Source organism: Pongo abelii, chromosome 8 (assembly GCF_028885655.2).
Source record: "Pongo abelii isolate AG06213 chromosome 8, NHGRI_mPonAbe1-v2.0_pri, whole genome shotgun sequence".
Classification (NCBI taxonomy): domain Eukaryota; kingdom Metazoa; phylum Chordata; class Mammalia; order Primates; family Hominidae; genus Pongo; species Pongo abelii.
Window position 1 is genome coordinate 113,786,744 of NC_071993.2, and position 17,271 is coordinate 113,804,014.

Genomic DNA, 17,271 nt, shown 5'->3' on the forward strand with positions numbered 1-17,271 from the left:
TGAGAGGAAGATCTACTTTTAGACTAAATAAAACCTACTTATTTAGACTGAAAATCTTCATTTGAATATGCGATATATGTGTATATAATGCTTTTAATAATAAAAAGTCACTATTAGATTTTTTTAAATGTCTGTCTCAAAGGTTCCACCAAAATATAACAAAGCAATTCTCATAAAGCTCCTGCAGTTCACCAACCTCCATAATCCATTTGGGGTTTTTCAAAAAGACTGTGACATATTTTTTAACATTCTCTTAAAGTGTTTCTTACTCTAATGTCACATCCTGCCCTGAGGGGATGTGGGCATGTCCCAATAAGAACAGACCTTATGTGAGAGCACTGGTGAGAACAAGATTCCAATGGTCATTTACTAGGTCATATCTGACTAGGTCATATCTTAATGTGTTACAAGATAAAGTGAGACTTACCAGTAGAACCTGTTGGGTACAACCCCTTCTTGGATAAGCTGCCATCTTCTCCCAAATTCAGCAGAGCTGTATAACTGTAAAGAACAAAAATTACTCAGCACTATGGTTCTACAGTACATAAAATACACAAACATCAGTTCATTGGATCAACAGTAATAATAATAATACCTAACATTTACTGAACACCTGCCATATACAAGGTGAGTGCTCCACATGTACCATCTCTATTCCTTATACAAATTCTGCAAGTCAGATTAATATCTTCACTTTACAGTTGAGGAAACTGAAGCTTAGAAGGATTAACTGACTTGTGAGAAATTACATGTCAAATAAGTAGTTGAATGAACTGGAATGCACACCCTGTTCCGCCTGGCGATAAAGTCAGCTGTGCCACTTGACCTAGCATGTGCTGAGCATTGTAGGTGATGCAAAGAAGTGCAAAATCTAGAACTGGTTCTGGAAGAGCACGCAATGTAACCTGAACCTGACTCACATAATGAGAAATGCACGAGGCAGCCAGTAATAAAATAATGCAGAAGACAGGAGCCAATTTAGGGATGCTTTCCAGATGCTGTGGTGAAACAGCTGGGACCTGAATGAATGACAGCATTCAAATGGACAAAAATAGCATTATTCACAAAAGGAACAACATGAGTCAAAGTGGTAAGACAGACAGGGACAAGATATAAATAAGCCTAGCTTATCTATGTAAGCTTATCTAAGTAATAATTACACATTATTCAGGCATCTAGCCAAGGAGAATCTGTAACTTTTTCTAAGTCTTTTTTATTATTCTTTTTTTTTTTTTTTTTTTTTTGAGACGGAGTCTCGCTCTGTCGCCCAGGCCGGAGTGCAGTGGTGCGATCTCGGCTCACTGCAAGCTCCTCTTCCCAGGTTCACGCCATTCTCCTGCCTCAGCCTCCCAAGTAGCTGGGACTATAGGCACCTGCCACGATGCCCGGCTAATTTTTTTCGTATTTTTAGTAGAGATGGGGTTTCACCGTGTTAGTCAGGATAGTCTCGATCTCCTGACCTCATGATCCGCCCACCTCGGCCTCCCAAAGTGCTGAGATTACAGGCGTGAGCCACCGTGCCCAGCCTATTATTCATTCTTTGGCCATCATGCCTGGGGAAACTGGTTTCCTGGGTACGTTTCCTGTTTGATATATTTTATGAGTGCCAAGGAGAGATGGGTGACAACTCCCCTCATAGAGATAACAGAAGATGGGACAGGTCACACCATCTTAACTGAGAACCCAAACAGCCAGTGTATACATGGCCTGCTTCTTGCTCCCAGCATGTCCTGAACACCTGGTATTTCAACACAGAGGACTGTACAACAACAGCAGGCACCCAACCCGAGAGTACCCGCTTCTCTCTCTCTCCCCTTTGTCTTCTTTTTTTTAAGCCCAGAGCTCTACTTCTTTCTATAAGTTTAAAGGGAACAGAGTTCATACCATTGTGGTGTGCCTATGTCATATAGATATATCTATATTTAGTAACATACAAAGATTAATGCAAATGTAAAAGTATCAGGACAGTTCAAAATAATAATATGTCTGGGTAACAGGCTGAACTCATATACATGCTGCAAGAATAATATATAAACTCTGTGTGCTCCTACGGCTACACCAAAGGATTGCTATTCCTGCTCCCACAGATAATTCATCTCTATGAGGAACTGTTGGGCGCCAGCATTTGTGGTTCTTTTTTTCTCTTGTTAAATTTATCCCCTAAGCTTGAATCTGCAGCCTGTGGACCACTCAGGTATGTCCCATGACATTTGTTTATATCTTCAAAGAGCAACTTTGTTATTTGTGAGCATATAGAGGCCCCTCAAGCAGTGGGTATACAAAACAATCCACTAAACCAAGCCTCTCTTATTCAGCTCAGTGAGATTCTTTCAATTTACTCTCTCCAAAGGTAACTTTCGGTCCTGGTGGGCTGGCCCTGTCACCTTCCCACACACGCCCTGCTATGCCTTCACTGAGGCTGCCCACTCTGGCAGAAGTGGCTTCAAGACTTTCCTTCTTCAACACCAGTCTTGTTTTCAGAGCCAGACGAAAGGCCACCTCTTCTATGAACCCTCCTCTACCTACTAAGATTCCTACCGGTCTCATCTCCAAAGAACTGTGGAACAAGAGCAGATGCTATGAAACTACCAGCCACGTATTTATATTTAATTCTCTTAATGGCCTTTCAAGAGAACCTTTCACGAATGCAAGGCAGAAATTCCTTTCTATCTAAAATTACTCTAAAATATCTAAGACCACTTCCTGCCTCTTTAATGAGATTGCAAAGCTTTTAGATGTTGGAAATCCTATCCTTCTATGAGTGCAGGTGCCTCAAACACAGTAGATGATAAAGGAAAAAGATAATGATTTTGCACCACGTGAATTTCCTAGTCACGTTTCTACCTAATAAAGAACCCAGGTTTCACAAATGGTGGACAAAGAAAATTCATCAGAGGAATATGTTTTGCTTCCATGGATTTATAACTAGAGGCGTATACCTGAAAAACAAACAAATAAAACACACATCCACAAAACCCTATAAATATCAGTATATTTGAAACTCCCAAGAATCTGAAAGCAGAGTCTTGAATATTCACTTTTAGACAAAATTGCTCTATATCCTCCACCTACTACTTCAGACATTTTCTCCCTAAAAAGTTAATTGTCCAGCCTGGTGTTATACCGACTAAAAAGAAAACAACAACTGTGCCATTCAAGTTAACATGTTAATTAAACCTACGGAGTCTGGCAGGAAAGTGCTCCTCCACAAAGAAGGGAATGGTATCAAAGCATTTTACCCAATGACTGTCTCAGCCACCAGTGGAAGGCTTTCCCTGTAGAATGAGTCAATGTCCTTTAATAAAATTCATAGTGTTGGCAGCACCTAAGTAAGATTTATTTCCCTCCCTGTCTGTCTCTGACTCCAAGGTTTCTTTTGACTGTCAGAACACAGAACTGAGAACTATCATTACTATCTGTCACATCAGAGAAAGCAGCAGCAGCTTTCTCTAGCTATGCCAAGCTTAGAGAAAGATAGAAAGATTAGGAAGAGGATGAAAGAGTACTTAAACTAGTTTTAGGAGGGCGCTATTCCTCTACTAGTGCCGTGTCATGAACTTAAAAATGCCATTCTTGGCCGGGCGCGGTGGCTCACGCCTGTAATCCCAGCACTTTGGGAGGCCGAGGTGGGCGGATCACAAGGTCAGGAGATTGAGACCATCCTGGCTAACACAGTGAAACCCCGTCTCTACTAAAAATACAAAAAATTAGCTGGGCTTGGTGGCCGGCACCTGTAGTCCCAGCTACTCGGAAGGCTGAGGCAGGAGGATGGTGTGAACCTGGGATGTGGAGCTTGCAGTGAGCTGAGATCGCACCACTGCACTCCAGCCTGGGCAACAGAGCAAGACATTGTCTCAAAGAAAAAAAAAAAAAAGCCATTCTTGGGTTTGATTTTGTTTAGCTAACATTAGTATAAATGTTGAAAAAGAACTGAAGGAGCAGAAATGTTAGAGAACAGGGAAAGATTCTGGTTATACCTGCAATAAGAATGCAACACAGAAAATCCTTTCTGTGTAAAATCATTCTAAAGTATCTGTGACTACATTGCATTAGTAAATACAACTTAATGAGCACAAACCCAACACTCACCTGTGCTCAAGATCTATTAGCAGCCTTAGGGCCTAACCCTCCAGACTGTCATTATGCTAGTCTGGGGCTATTAGCACTTCTCTCTCTATCCTGACATGTTCCTCTCCTGAAGGGTTTGTTTTTTTTTTAAGACATCTTTCACATTGGCTTGTTTCCTTGCCATCTGTCTTTGTTTGCTTTAAGAAGAATGCAGATAAAAATACACTTAATTCCAAAGGATGAAATTGCCAGGGTTAGTTTCATTGAGAGCTTTGAGCCAACTGTTAGGCATCTCTGGCGCCATCCTCTGGATGTCTTTGGAGCTGCAAGTTGGATGGTGGGCATTGACAAAGAAGGATGCCACAGCAGGACAAAATAGCCTGGGGGAGGGAAAGAATGGGATTCACTGGTTTTGCTCAATTCCTAGTCTACAGCAGATGAAGATGGGATGAGAGAAGGGTAGCAGCCATTTCCAACTTTCATTTCCACCTTAACATTCACATTTTGGTTAAATCCCTAGAAGAGTGACAACTTGCTACTAGATAAGAAATTCAACTCCTTGTGGTGATCCATAAGCTTGCAATTGTCAGTGTCCCTAGAAAGCCTTTTCAATATTCCTAAATCGGATCAATGTATCCTCTCTTTTCAGATTGTTAGACAGGTGCACGTGATGGAATTCTCTTTTGCAGCTGGGAAATGAGTGAAAGAGCATACATTTCAAAGAAATTTGTGCTAGGAGAATTCCATAGAAGCTAAGAGTTGTGATAACGTTTTAAGTCTTTGGTTCATGGGACCAGATGCTGTTCACCACAAAGCTTCCCACAGTGGCTTCCCCGGTCAGGGGGCAATTTCCTGGGGCTCCTCTACACAGGCTCCTTAGGAGGCACCTGCGTTGGCGGAAAACATCCTGCTGTCGGCTCTTTTCAAGGTTGCCTGCCCACTCCTCTTTCTTTCTCTCCTCTTAACATTTTGGAAGCAGGGGGCCTGCAAATTGTACTTCTTGAAAAGGCTGACAGAAAATCCTGCCAGTTCTATTTTATTTGCCTCATCCTAACACTGCCCTGGGGATGGCCTGGGTACAAAGCACTCATCCACCTCATGACTCTTTGCTTCTCACTGCTGTTCCTCCATCCTTTTTTAGCAAGAAAGAGATGGTACCTTAAGGACTTCATATAAATTCCTAATGCCAGGGCTGAGGCATCACAAATAGCAAGTTCTTTTTTCCATCACCCTCAATAGGAAGAAAGAGAATCAGTCCAGAGAAAAATGCGGTCCTCAGAAGTATGTTCTGATGCTGTGGTTCCACAGCATAGGAGGGGGCCACAACCCATCCTAAGGGGAACCAAAATCTGCAACACTTGAAAGGATTCCATAAACTTCACTAAGAGCTGACACAAGTCTTTAACTTGGCTGTTCAGTACAGAGAGCAGACAGTGAAAGAGCCATGATGCCCAATCCAGACCCCCACACCCAACCCTGCCCCAATAGATTTAAGTTTCTCAAAGAAAATGTTGTGTATTAGTGATATCACAGACAACCTACAGTAATGTGTAATATTTTGTGCACAGTGTTGTAGTGGCCTATATTGTAGAGAAAAAGTTTGTAATTTGAAAAAGAATTCACAGTGGGCTTTGTAATACAATTAATATGTCTTAGAATGAAGACATGCAGAAAAAGTGTTCTAGGGGAATGGGTCAGTCTGTGCAAATAAACAGAGCAGCAAAACTCAGGGTGGTGTTCTCACATTTCTTCGGTCAATAGCAAGAGACCCAGTTTGGCTGGGATGCATAATAGAGTGAAGTGGAAGCTGGGGCTATAAAGAGAGCCTGGAACCAGGCTGGGTAGGTGCAATCTTACCAATACTTGCGGGGAGCTAATGTAGACTGGATCCAAATGTCATTAAGGTCAAAAGAAAAGAGTATCAAAGCTGAACAGTCAGGCTTTGCTGATGAAGGCTGGGCAGGAATGATGGCCTATTGCTGGTTCCATCAATCTCTCCTACAGCTGGATTTATCAAATTTGTCACTGCCCACTCCCCAGCTGTCACTGAAGTCTGTCACATGCCCTACAGTTGAGGGTGGTGCTCTGAAGCTTGGAAGATTAGACTTACGGAACTGGAGCCGGTTGGGAAGAGAGGGTCAATATATGACTGTGGGAGAGTTTGATTTGTGAACACCTCCTGTGCATCCAGGTCTGGAGGTATATAGGAAAATGATAAGATAAAATCTTGGCCTTAAAGATTCTTATATATTTATTTATTTATTTTTGAGACAGAGTCTCGCTCTGTTGTTCAGGTTGGAGTACAGTGGCGCCATCTCAGCTCACTGCAACCTCTGCCTCCAGGGTTCAAGCGATTCCCCTGCCTCAGCCTCCCCATTGGCTAGGATCAGAGGCATGCACCACCATGCCCGGCTAATTTTTGTATTTTTAGTAGACGGGGGCGGTTTCACGATGTTGGCCAGGCTGGTCTCAAACTCATGACCTCAAGAGATCTGCCTGCCTTGGCCTCCTAAAGTGCTGAGATTACAGGCATGAGCCACCGCGCCTGGCCCGTTAAAGGCTCTTAAAGACAAGTGTTGGTGGCATAGAACAGATGAAGAACTAGCTAAAAATTTGGACATACAAATACCTCTCTTTCAAAGCCTACGAAACTATTAAATAGCACAACTGTGCCTATTCAAATCTTAAACCCAATTGCTTGTTTTAAAATGTTAATTTCTCCTTATTCTTGTAGCTCTGTTTTTTTTTCCCCCAAATCATTAGAAACAGGCAAATCAAACTGTTCCAGGTAGCAACTGAAAAATAATGATACAACCTGTTTAAACATGGTATCTAAGGTGAACATAGGCCTTACTTGTTTGCATACGATGGCATTTCAGCTTGAGAATTTGTTTTATAAACAAGCGTTGGGATTGACATTTAGCGAGCTCCCTGGTTTCCACTCTAATTGCCAGTTTTGTACTTGGATACTTAAATTACTTACATATTCATGAGATTAGAAATCAGCTCTGACATTGGGAAATTTCAAGCACATGAAAATCCTGCCAAACCAGCATGGTATATAATGCTCAACATATTTCTTATAAAAAACTGAGTGCCTTTTAACTTAATGCAGTACCTTGGGGATACGTGATGGCATTAGGTAGATATCAGTTTCCTAAGTGTTTGTGCTTGTGCAGAAATCATTTGAATATCCCCAGGGGGTTGAATTTCAAGGATCAATTTGTCTTTATCTCAATCTTGCCCTTTTGACATTAAGGGGCTGCTAGGTCTATTAAAAAACAAATAGAGTTAATGTGAAGATAAATACTTTAATATTTAATGGTTTTCTATTATAATCAATAATATTTCTAAGTACCACATACCTGTCTGTCCTGTTTCATTCATTCTGCTTCCATGGGACCTTTTAGTGATTGTCTAAAAAGGCATTTAAATTAAATTGATTAAAGTGCCTGTAGCTCTATGTACTGGAAAGGCACTGGGATAAGACAGCCTCTGCCTAAGACATGCTTTGTCTAATTCCAGCTGCACCACACCAGGGGAGCTTTCTTTCAGGTCTTTGGATAATACATTGGCTGGCATCTATGCCATGTTTGCTATGTGTCAGGCTCTGTGTTCATATTATGCATGCGTTATCTCAGTATCATCAAATAGTCCCATGAGCCAGGTACTCTTATTATTGTTTCCACTTTACAGTTGGAGAAACTACATTTAAACGACCTGTTGAAGGTCACAGAGCAGGGGTACGACCTGACAGAGCAGACAGCTGATCCTCTTACCAGCTCACTCTACCGTCGGTCAGTGGTGAGAAACCTTAGTATGACTGAGATTTTTAAAGCGCTGGCATCTATTTCTTTATTAAGTAGTCACTATTTCCCAGGGAATGTCTGCCATTCAAAGCAGCCATGATAAGTATTGACCTTCTGTGAGAGCTCACTCAGGAAAAGAAAGGAACAATTGGCTGGGAGCGGTGGCTCACGCTTGTAATCCCAGCACTTTGGGAGGCCGAGGCGGGCAGATCACGAGGTCAGGAGTTCGAGGCCAGCCTGGCCAACACAGTGAAGCCCCGTCTCTACTAAAAAATACAAAAATTAGCCGGGCGTGGGGGCGGGTGCCAGTAATCCCAGCTACTCGGGAGGGTGAGGCAGGAGAATCGCTTGAACCCAGGAGGCGGAGGTTGCCGTGAGCTGAGATCGTGCCATTGCACTCTAGCCTGGGTGACAGAGCGAGACTCCGTCTCAAAAAAAAAAAAAGAAAGGAACAATTGAAAGGAATAAAGAGATTTTTTGTTTATAGATATGTTTATAGATATACATGTAGAATAGATAGGAAACTTTAAAAACATTGCAGGACTGGTAGAGAGAGAGAGAAGGCAGAGAACTAAAATTAGTTCTTTTTTAATCAAATTCACTTTTATTCATGTTACTAAAATTCTGTCATTGGCTGTTCATCACATTGGCAGTCCATTTTTCCTTTTCTATCAACATATGATTTTAACTGAAAGTCAGCCTTCATTTATGAAGAGAATGACAGCTGTTAATATTTAGAGTCTCCAGCCGGGCACAGGGCTCACGCCTGTAATCCCAGCACTTTCGGAGGCCAAGGCGGTTCACTTGAGGCCGGGAGTTCGAGACCAGCCTGGCCAACATGGTCAAACCCAGTCTCTACTAAAAAAATACAAAAATTAGCCAGGCATGGTAGCAGGTGCCTGTAATCCCAGTTATGCGGGAAGCTGAGGCAGGAGAATCGCTGGAACCCAGGAGGCAGAGGTTGCAGTGAGCCAAGATCACATCACTGCACTCCAGCCTGGGCAAGACAGCAAGACTATGTCTCAAAAAAAGAAAAAAAAATAGATTTTCCATTATTTGTAAAGAGAACCTCCCTATCAAAGCCTGTTTTCTGCCTTTAAAAGTATGTTTTGGTATCTGACACATATGTACCAAAAAATGTTGAAGGGAAGGCCAACATACAGGGCTTAGGATTTTCTGTTTATTTCATAAACTGTGATCTTTTGGAATTTAAAGAAGATCAGGAATGAAGCAAGTTTTCTACATGTTCTTACTTGGACTGCGGACTCGTAGAGCTCCAAAATAAGCGAGTCAATATAAACTTACAAATATTCTAGAACTGCCACAAAATAAAGGGTGGCCCACCAAACTGTCCTAAAAGTTTTATTCTCCCCCGACAAAACCAATCCTTTATTTGAATGTACTTTTTTCAAAAAATAACAAGAAAAAAAAATTAACATCTTCTCAAATAAAATTAAAAGAGAGACCCACGAACAAAGAAAAACAAAGATAATGGGAAAGAAGAAAGGACAACCACAGGGCAGCAGATGAGGTTTATTCATCATATGCAGTGCTTCTTTTTAAATTTTTGAGGTTGTTGTTACACACATAAAAATAAGAAAACTTCACATTGAAAACAAAGCAGAATTACTTCTCTCAAAAAAAGAAATACTTCTGAAGGTCTGGTGACATTGGACCCACCTTCCTAGGCAAGACAGCAGGCTAGAGCTTGACAACATCCCTCCCTCCTTCTAAATGAACACCTGCTCTCCAACTTCCCACAGCCTGGACCCAGCCTGTTTTGTTCAGTTGTGCTTCTTGCCTGTTTGTGTAGGAACTGCATTCATGCTCTAGGTGGTCTTGAACGTCCACAAGGGTGGGGACTGCACAGGACAGGAGAAGAGCAGCCCTTCCTGCTCATGGTCAGGGGCAGCAGGCCCTTCTCTGGAGCTACCTGAAGAAGAGGTCTGGATAAGGACAGCAAGGGGCCTCTGCTCTCCAGCCACTCAGCAGCCAGAGTGCTGACAGCGTTCATGTTGGTTTCACAACATGGCACTCTCCCCTCTACAAATCACGTCTCCGTTGCAAATCCTAACAGAGGCTCCAAGAGCCCTTACCCCGGCATAGACAGCAAAGCTGAGGTATACACAGATTCTTGTATTTCTCTTCTGTTTTTTTTAATTTCCTTACAGTCACATCTGCTCTTTGTTTTCTCTCATTTCAAATGTTTCCCAACACATCATGTTTAGTGAGGTGTTTAAGACAGACTGAGAGATGCCGTTGGAGGCAATGTTTTATAGCACAGTTTGTACACTAGTTTATTGCCAAATTAAAATAAAGATGTAATCTGGCAGACTCAGCCTTCTGCTAAGCCTTCCTTGGGTGGTTTCCTGTATTGAGGCAAGAAAGTCAGCTAGCAATGAAGTAAAGGACTATATCTCCTTTCTCTTATCTGCTCAGTTTCCAAATACAAAGAAATTTTTTTAAATGAGTAGAATGTTTGGTTTGCCTACTGTTTAAATTATAGAAATAAAAAAGTAAATTAATAAAAGAAAGCAACATTTTGGTGCTCCTATAATAAATGCCATGGAATTCTTCATACTTTCCACAAGGATTCATTGTTTTAAAAATGTGAGGGGTGGGACTTTAGATATCAAGTAGCCCCCTGTCCATTTGAAACAGACTCTCTATCATTGTATCTATAATGTTCCTTTTTCTGAAAATTTCAGGGCTTTCCAAAGGCACATCCTCACATAGGCCCTTCAGAGGCCAAGTCCAGCTCCTATGTCGTTACTCGGTAAGTCTCAGGGCAGGGTTTCCTATGAACCCAGGCTACTTATTTAAGAATTTCAATGGGTAAAAGGCTCCACACCTTTTCCTTTCAGTCATTCTAGTGGTGCCTGGATAGCCACATCCCCAGACAAGATAGCATTTACCTCTTGACAACTATGATGATGGTTAATTTTATGTGTCGACTTGGCTAAGAGATGCCCAAAGAGCTGATAATACTTATCTGGGTATATCTGTAAGAGTTTTTCTAGCAGACATTAGTGCCTGAATCAGTAGGCTGAGAAAATCCACCCTCTCCAGTGTGGGCAAGCATCATCCAATCCTTGGAGGTGTTGAATAGAAAAGGCAGAGGGAGGGTGAATTCCCTCTTTCTTTTTGAGCTGGGATATCCATCCGTCTCCCCTGGCCCTCAGACATCAGAGTTCCTGGTTCTCAGGACTTTGGACTTGGACCAGGACTTACACCATTGGTTCCACCCCCACCCAATTCTCAGGCCTTCCAACTTGGACTGAGTTATACCACTGGCATTCTTGGTTGTCCAGCTTGCAGATGGCAGATCTTGGGACTTATGAGCCTCCCTAATTACATGAGTAAATTCTCATAATCAATCAATCTCGCTCTCTCTCTCTCTCTCTCCTCCCCTTATTGGTTCTGTTTCTTTGGAGAACCCTTAATAATACAACCACCTAGATGCTGAATATCACAAATAGATTTCTCCTTCTAAGTAAAAAGAAAAAATATCAAAAACCTTGGTTTGTGAATTCTGAGGACATTTGGCCATACACATTTTTCCCTGATTAAAACCACCTTTTAAAATCTTAATATGACCTCCCATAGGACTGATATCCAGTAAAATTCTATCTTGGGCCAGAAAGGAACATCTGTTCAACAAAACTCTTTGAGTCCCTTATAATGCCCACATCAAAAAGCCTCCACTGGGATTTAGGCACCCAAAATGAAACACAGTTAGAGCACAGTACCGCAGCTCATATGGGGTCTGTCCTGCAGGCCAGAGCTCCAAACTCTGTCCTTAGGAGTTTAAAAATCACATTCACTGAAGGAGAGAAAAAGCAATGTCAGGGAGATAACGGAAAAATAAATGTGGCTATGTGTTCAAAAGACGGAGAGTATGCCTTAAAAAAACAAAGAAGCCAGCAAATAAAGAAAAAGAGAAAAGAGGAGGACCCTGTTCATAGGAATTGCCACCTCAATAACGCATTTTCTAAGGGATTGTTCACCACAATTTGATGTAAAACAGCATCCAGCAGAGATAATACTGACTAAGATCCTAGCTGGGAGATCTGCAGCAGTGACATTAGCAGCTGTCACAGAAAAACTGATGAGCGATACTTACATGAAAGAATAAATGTTCCTGTTTCCTAGGCAAGTGCAGTCACTGGCCAGCCAACACCAGCACATGGTCCTCCTTGTTGCCACATCTCATCAGTGCTAGAAGTTTCACGACCCATGGGGGACTGTCAGCTTTTATTTCCATGTCACTGACCCACCTGAGTGGCCACAGACCCTCTCAACTTGACTTCCAGCCAATGCCATCAGCTAATGGCTGCAGCTCACTCCCTTCCAGTGAATGCCCCACTCCCTATTCTGTGATTCAAGCCTTGAGAAATGGAGGTTTTCTCTGATTCCTACTTGTATAGCTGGCTATCCACGGTGTGTTTTTTCCAGTATGATTTATCCTTCATCCTCTCTTAAAGAAACAGAGAGGTCAGTAGAAAGCCTGGCTCTTTCCCATCTGTTCATCTCAAAATATCACCTTCAAAAACGAGAACCCTGGCTGGGCATGGTGGCTCATGTCTGTAATCCCAGCACTTTGGGAGGCCAAGGTGGGTGGATCACAAGGTCAGGAGTTTGAGACCAGCCTGGCCAACAAGGCGAAACCCCGTCTCTACTAAAGATACAAAAAATTAGCCAGGCATGGTGGCGCACACCTGTAATCCCAGCTACTTGGGAGGCTGAGGCAGGAGAATCGCCTGAACCCTGGAGGCAGAGATTGCAGTGAGCCCAGATTGCGCCACTGCACTCCAGCCTGGGTGACAGGGCAAGACTCCATCTCAAAAAAAAAAAAAAAAGAATGAGAACACTGTCAAACGTCAGGTAGCCCCTTACCCCAGTTGTAGAATATCCACATGTGATACCAATTAGTGATTTTTCCCTTTGAGAAAATGTGTTAACCTCTTAGATATTTAGATCCTTAGCCTCATACAGAAAAACAACAACAAATAAATGAAGACTGCTTCGAACTTTAAAATGACAGGAGTCATTGGGTCTGTGGTCACAAAGGATACCTTTTGGTTCTTACCCTTAGCATCTGATACCAGGACTGCTGTAATATCATCCCAACTGGTCTTTTGACCTCATATTACTACAGTTTATACTGATATTACTGCTGATTAACCCTTGAAATCTATAGCTCTAAACATATCATTCTCTGGATGCAAATTTCTGAAGGCTCCTAATTAAGGAAACAAAAATTAGTTTTCCTAAAAATCAAACAGCCAAAACAGTGAAAAATAATAAGGATTAGGTTCCAAAGTGTGTGTGTGTGTGTGTGTGTGTGTGTGTGTGTGTGTGTGTGTGTGTGTGTGTGTGTGTGTGTGTGTGTGTGTGCGCGCGCGCGCGCAAATTATAACTAGCTATAACAAATTTTAGTTTCAGCCAAATAGAAAAATTTGCAATTTTGTAAATATGATTTTTACAATTTCATGTATATGACATTCCTGTCGTAAAAAATTGGTCTCCCCTACTGTTACAATAGAAATCCGACATATCCATTAAAGTCCAGCTGAAGTCATTTTGTAAGACTTCTAGAGTAGACAGATTACTAGATCTCTATCTCCTGAACTCTGGGCTACCAATTTAATGTAATTCATCCAGTCACTTGTATATAATAATCAGTGACAGCACTGCCTTTGTGGCCTCTCTTAAACTATTGGTCAACTCATATGTGTTAATCATCTATCTCCAGATGGATAGAGTATTGTTATTTTATATCAACACTGTATCATGCATGGCACTTAAAAGAGATGTGGCATCTAATATTTGTTTCTTTTTAAATCACTTTGGAAGAGTACCTACAATTATAATTATCCATACAAACACATTTTAACGCAAAGGAAACCAACGCTAAATACTGTTCACCATAAGTAGCTGGGTTGAAGTCACAGCCCAGGCATCCTAACTGGTCTGGTATCATCCACTCTGCCACAGTGACCAGGGGAGGCACTCTCTGAAGTGCTGGGAACAAAAGGGTTACATAATTGGGCATCTCCTCCAGCATAATTGCAAAGATGCAGAGTTTTTACTTAGGCAGGTAAATCTGGCCCTCGCTGTGCCTCTGGCATCGGGGGGAGGGGGAAATTAACCAACTGTCAAATAAAATATAATAACCCTGTGGATTAAATGACTAATACTCTGTCTGAGCTGGTCAGGCTTTGCCTCTGTTAACTGCACCATCCTGGACCAGATGCACTGTGGCTTGACTCCAGAAACAAAATTGTACATTCTGCTGAAAGGGTAGCCAGGCTGCTCGAGAGGAAAAAAAAAAATGAATTGTAAATTCTTTCTATTTTTAGGATTAATGTGCATTTTATTTGGCAGTAGGGGCAGCATGAATAAAACTCCAATCTTAAGAATTTTAATTTGCTTCCTTTAAAATGCTCCTGTCAGTAGAGACCTTGGGAAGTTGCTCATACCATTCTCCTACCTTCAAAAATGCCACACGTCTATGCAAACCCAGACAAATAAAACCCCAGAATATTCCCCTCACTTAGTTAAGTCCAGTATTTCTTCAAATATATGTAATTTCTAATTCATGATTCCTCTAAGGAGAATTCTCAGAATGACTTCACTGCATAATACATTTCACAAGGAGTATTCTAGTATTTCACCAATTATCCCTCCGGCTTTTATGGTCAGAGTCTCTCTCACATTTGCCTGTGTAAATGCTGTTTCTTTTCATTTTAATTTAATTTTATTAGCTATTGCTAGCCTTTTATTCTACCTGAGAATGCAAGTTCCTTAAAGGCAGGGACCATATGTATGTTATAGTATATATGTCGTATGGAGTACATAATATATATTATAGGATGACATTTTATGGGTCATATGTACATATACACACACACACACCTAATACCATGAGCTCATTTAATCCTTTCTTACGAAGTGGACTTCTCCTTCAACTTTACCACCAAGTGAAGAAAAGTTCTGAGATGACTAGGTTCTGCACAAGGTTACCTCTATACATCATTATTGTTCCTCTGGCCATTTCTCTCAGTGTTTTAGAAAAACCCTACTTCATGTTAACCTTTTCAGGGTTATGCTTCCCTTTAAGAGTCTGAGAAAAGCCATGAGTCCTTCGCCAAGAGATATGATCACCAATCCGCAAACGTAAGATGCTGTCTCCAATTCAGTGGGGGTCAGAGGCTCCTGACTGCCTTAAGCATCTAATGCTGAGAACTGCTCCTCCACCATGTCTTACTTAGTACACCTAATCTTTATTTGGTAAGTGGTTTCAGATATTTACATGATTTAAACAAGCAACCTGAGACTCTCCTAGATTTCCCTTGTCCCATTAGCACAGAGGTCAGGCTACTGCTCCGAACAAAAATGATCATTGAGGTGAAATGGAGAGATGATTAAATTAGCACTATTTTCCCCGGAGAACCGTGCTTCCTTGTCTCAAACAAGGTAAGTATGCTCACCTTTTGGTCTTGACTGTATGCCAGAATCCAGTCTTCTTGTTTGGGGTGAAAAAGCAAGCTTTGAATGTAGAAGTTCAGCCGGTACTTTTGATAAGTTGCCCCTTCATCTGAGCTGATCAATAAGCTGCTCTCAATCTCCGGGTCTGTGAGTAACATTATCTGCAGCAAAGAATTGTTGAAGAAAGAAACAACAGAAAATTAAGTTTACAAATTTGCAGAACTTGAAAATTAGTTAAATTTTGACAAGGGAAGGACAGGGGCAAGCAAAGAATGCTTGGCCAAACAGGGACCTTGACTCTGGCAGGCTTATTCTTCCATCTTGGATCAATGCTACAGAAATATTTCTACAAAGAAATGAAGGGAGTAGGAGAAGCTGGAAGAATGAGGGATGAAATAGATAACTGTATTCTCTTCTCTTTTAGGGGACTCTTTGTTTCATTTCCAAGGTTATTTCCTGAACCTGGAACACTTACCCTTCTTCCCTTCTTCCTACTGTGCCTTATGTACTTTCCATTTTGGGGGACTGAAAGACTGGTTATAGTCTGCTGTGGGAAAGGTGGAAGAGAAAGAGGATGGAGTCCATTGTTTTTCTTCCCTACCTCAAATCTTTTCATTCCACTTCAATGATTTCCTATGTCATCCTAACTTAGCCTGATTTTCTGAGTCTTAAGTCAAAGTCTAGGCTCTAAAGCTTTCTCTAGGAATCTCACAAAGGCTATTTTACCCCACCACCCTCATCACCTTCTAGCCTACTACATAATTTACTTATTTATTTTGTTTCTTGTCTATATAACCTCTACTAAAAAATAAACCCTGTGCGAACAGAGATAGCTGTCTGTATAGTTCACAGATGTATTCCCAGCAGCTAGACTAAGGTCTGGTATGTATGGTACACTAATAAATATTTGTCGAATGAATGAATAAATGAGTGCATAGAAAGATGCCCAGAACATTCTGAGATATGGATGGAAGCTTCACAACTTCTAAGTCCACATGACTCTCTAAAACTCTCTGAAAGAAAAATTGGTTGCTCTGCACAGTCTGCACCACTGAAGAAGCTATAAATACGTAAAAATTCACAGCTTCAGACATTTTACACTGTCTCATTGGGATGCCCAATTTTGTCCAGAGCAATGGGATCAATCATAATAGCAGCAAGATGGAGGAGCTGCCCTCGAAACTGCCTTAAATTCTCTCATTTTATGCCTTCAGGAATGTGTGATAAATTACTTCATTCCCAACTCTCTGTGGGTCTCCTTTCACTCAAAGTGTGTACCTAATGTCTCCAGACAGGTGGCCTTAATGCTAGCCATTGACCTCTTCCCCATCAACTTATTAATTGGCACTTTCTGAATTTGGTTCAGGGAAGTGAAATATGTGCTTAATGTGTTGCTGTATGAAGAGAAATCACTGCAGCCCAGGGTTTAAAGATTACCAGCTGAGGATGCTGTACTTCCAAGAAAGAGAGAGAGAGAGAGAGGGGAATAGAGTCATATCTTAAAAGAGCAGAGTGCCAGGCAAACACATGGAGCTTTCTCAAGCATTTGGAGGCAATCATATTAAAGCCTCTGAACAGTTAGTGTCATCTTTGAAAGTGGTGTCCTGTCGCTGTAAATGGCACAAAAGGATTGCATGCCAGACACTCTGCCCAAACTCTGTTTATGTTATCCAGGATGAATTTAAGGTTCCTTGCTGTTCTTTCAACCTCCCCTTCTTGAAGAGGAGAAAAGGGATGTAATGGGGTGAAGGCAATGCTGTTGCTGTCAGCTACACGCCCGACAAGATGAAAAGCGCACACAAAATTGAAGACTAATTGCCTCTTGTACCATGTTCCAGGAAAGCCACTGCCCACCAACCATAAATTCTGACAAAGTTATGGATTTCTCTGTCTCACATTCACC

At 41.6% G+C, this 17,271-nt stretch overlaps 1 protein-coding gene across 5 annotated transcripts in view; it reads right to left on the reverse strand.

Annotated features, from left to right (window-relative positions):
- The window catches only part of SORCS1 (sortilin related VPS10 domain containing receptor 1), a 594,724-nt gene that overhangs the window by 193,432 nt on the left and 384,021 nt on the right, over positions 1 to 17,271 (reverse strand). For all 5 annotated transcript variants that reach the window (XM_002821140.5, XM_003777633.4, XM_009245781.4 and 2 more), the window contains exons 4-5: positions 15,371 to 15,529; positions 428 to 501 (exon numbers count right to left, since the gene is read on the reverse strand). In XM_002821140.5, the coding sequence (XP_002821186.6) occupies positions 428 to 501; positions 15,371 to 15,529 (233 nt within the window). The remainder of the gene's footprint in view (positions 1 to 427; positions 502 to 15,370; positions 15,530 to 17,271) is intronic.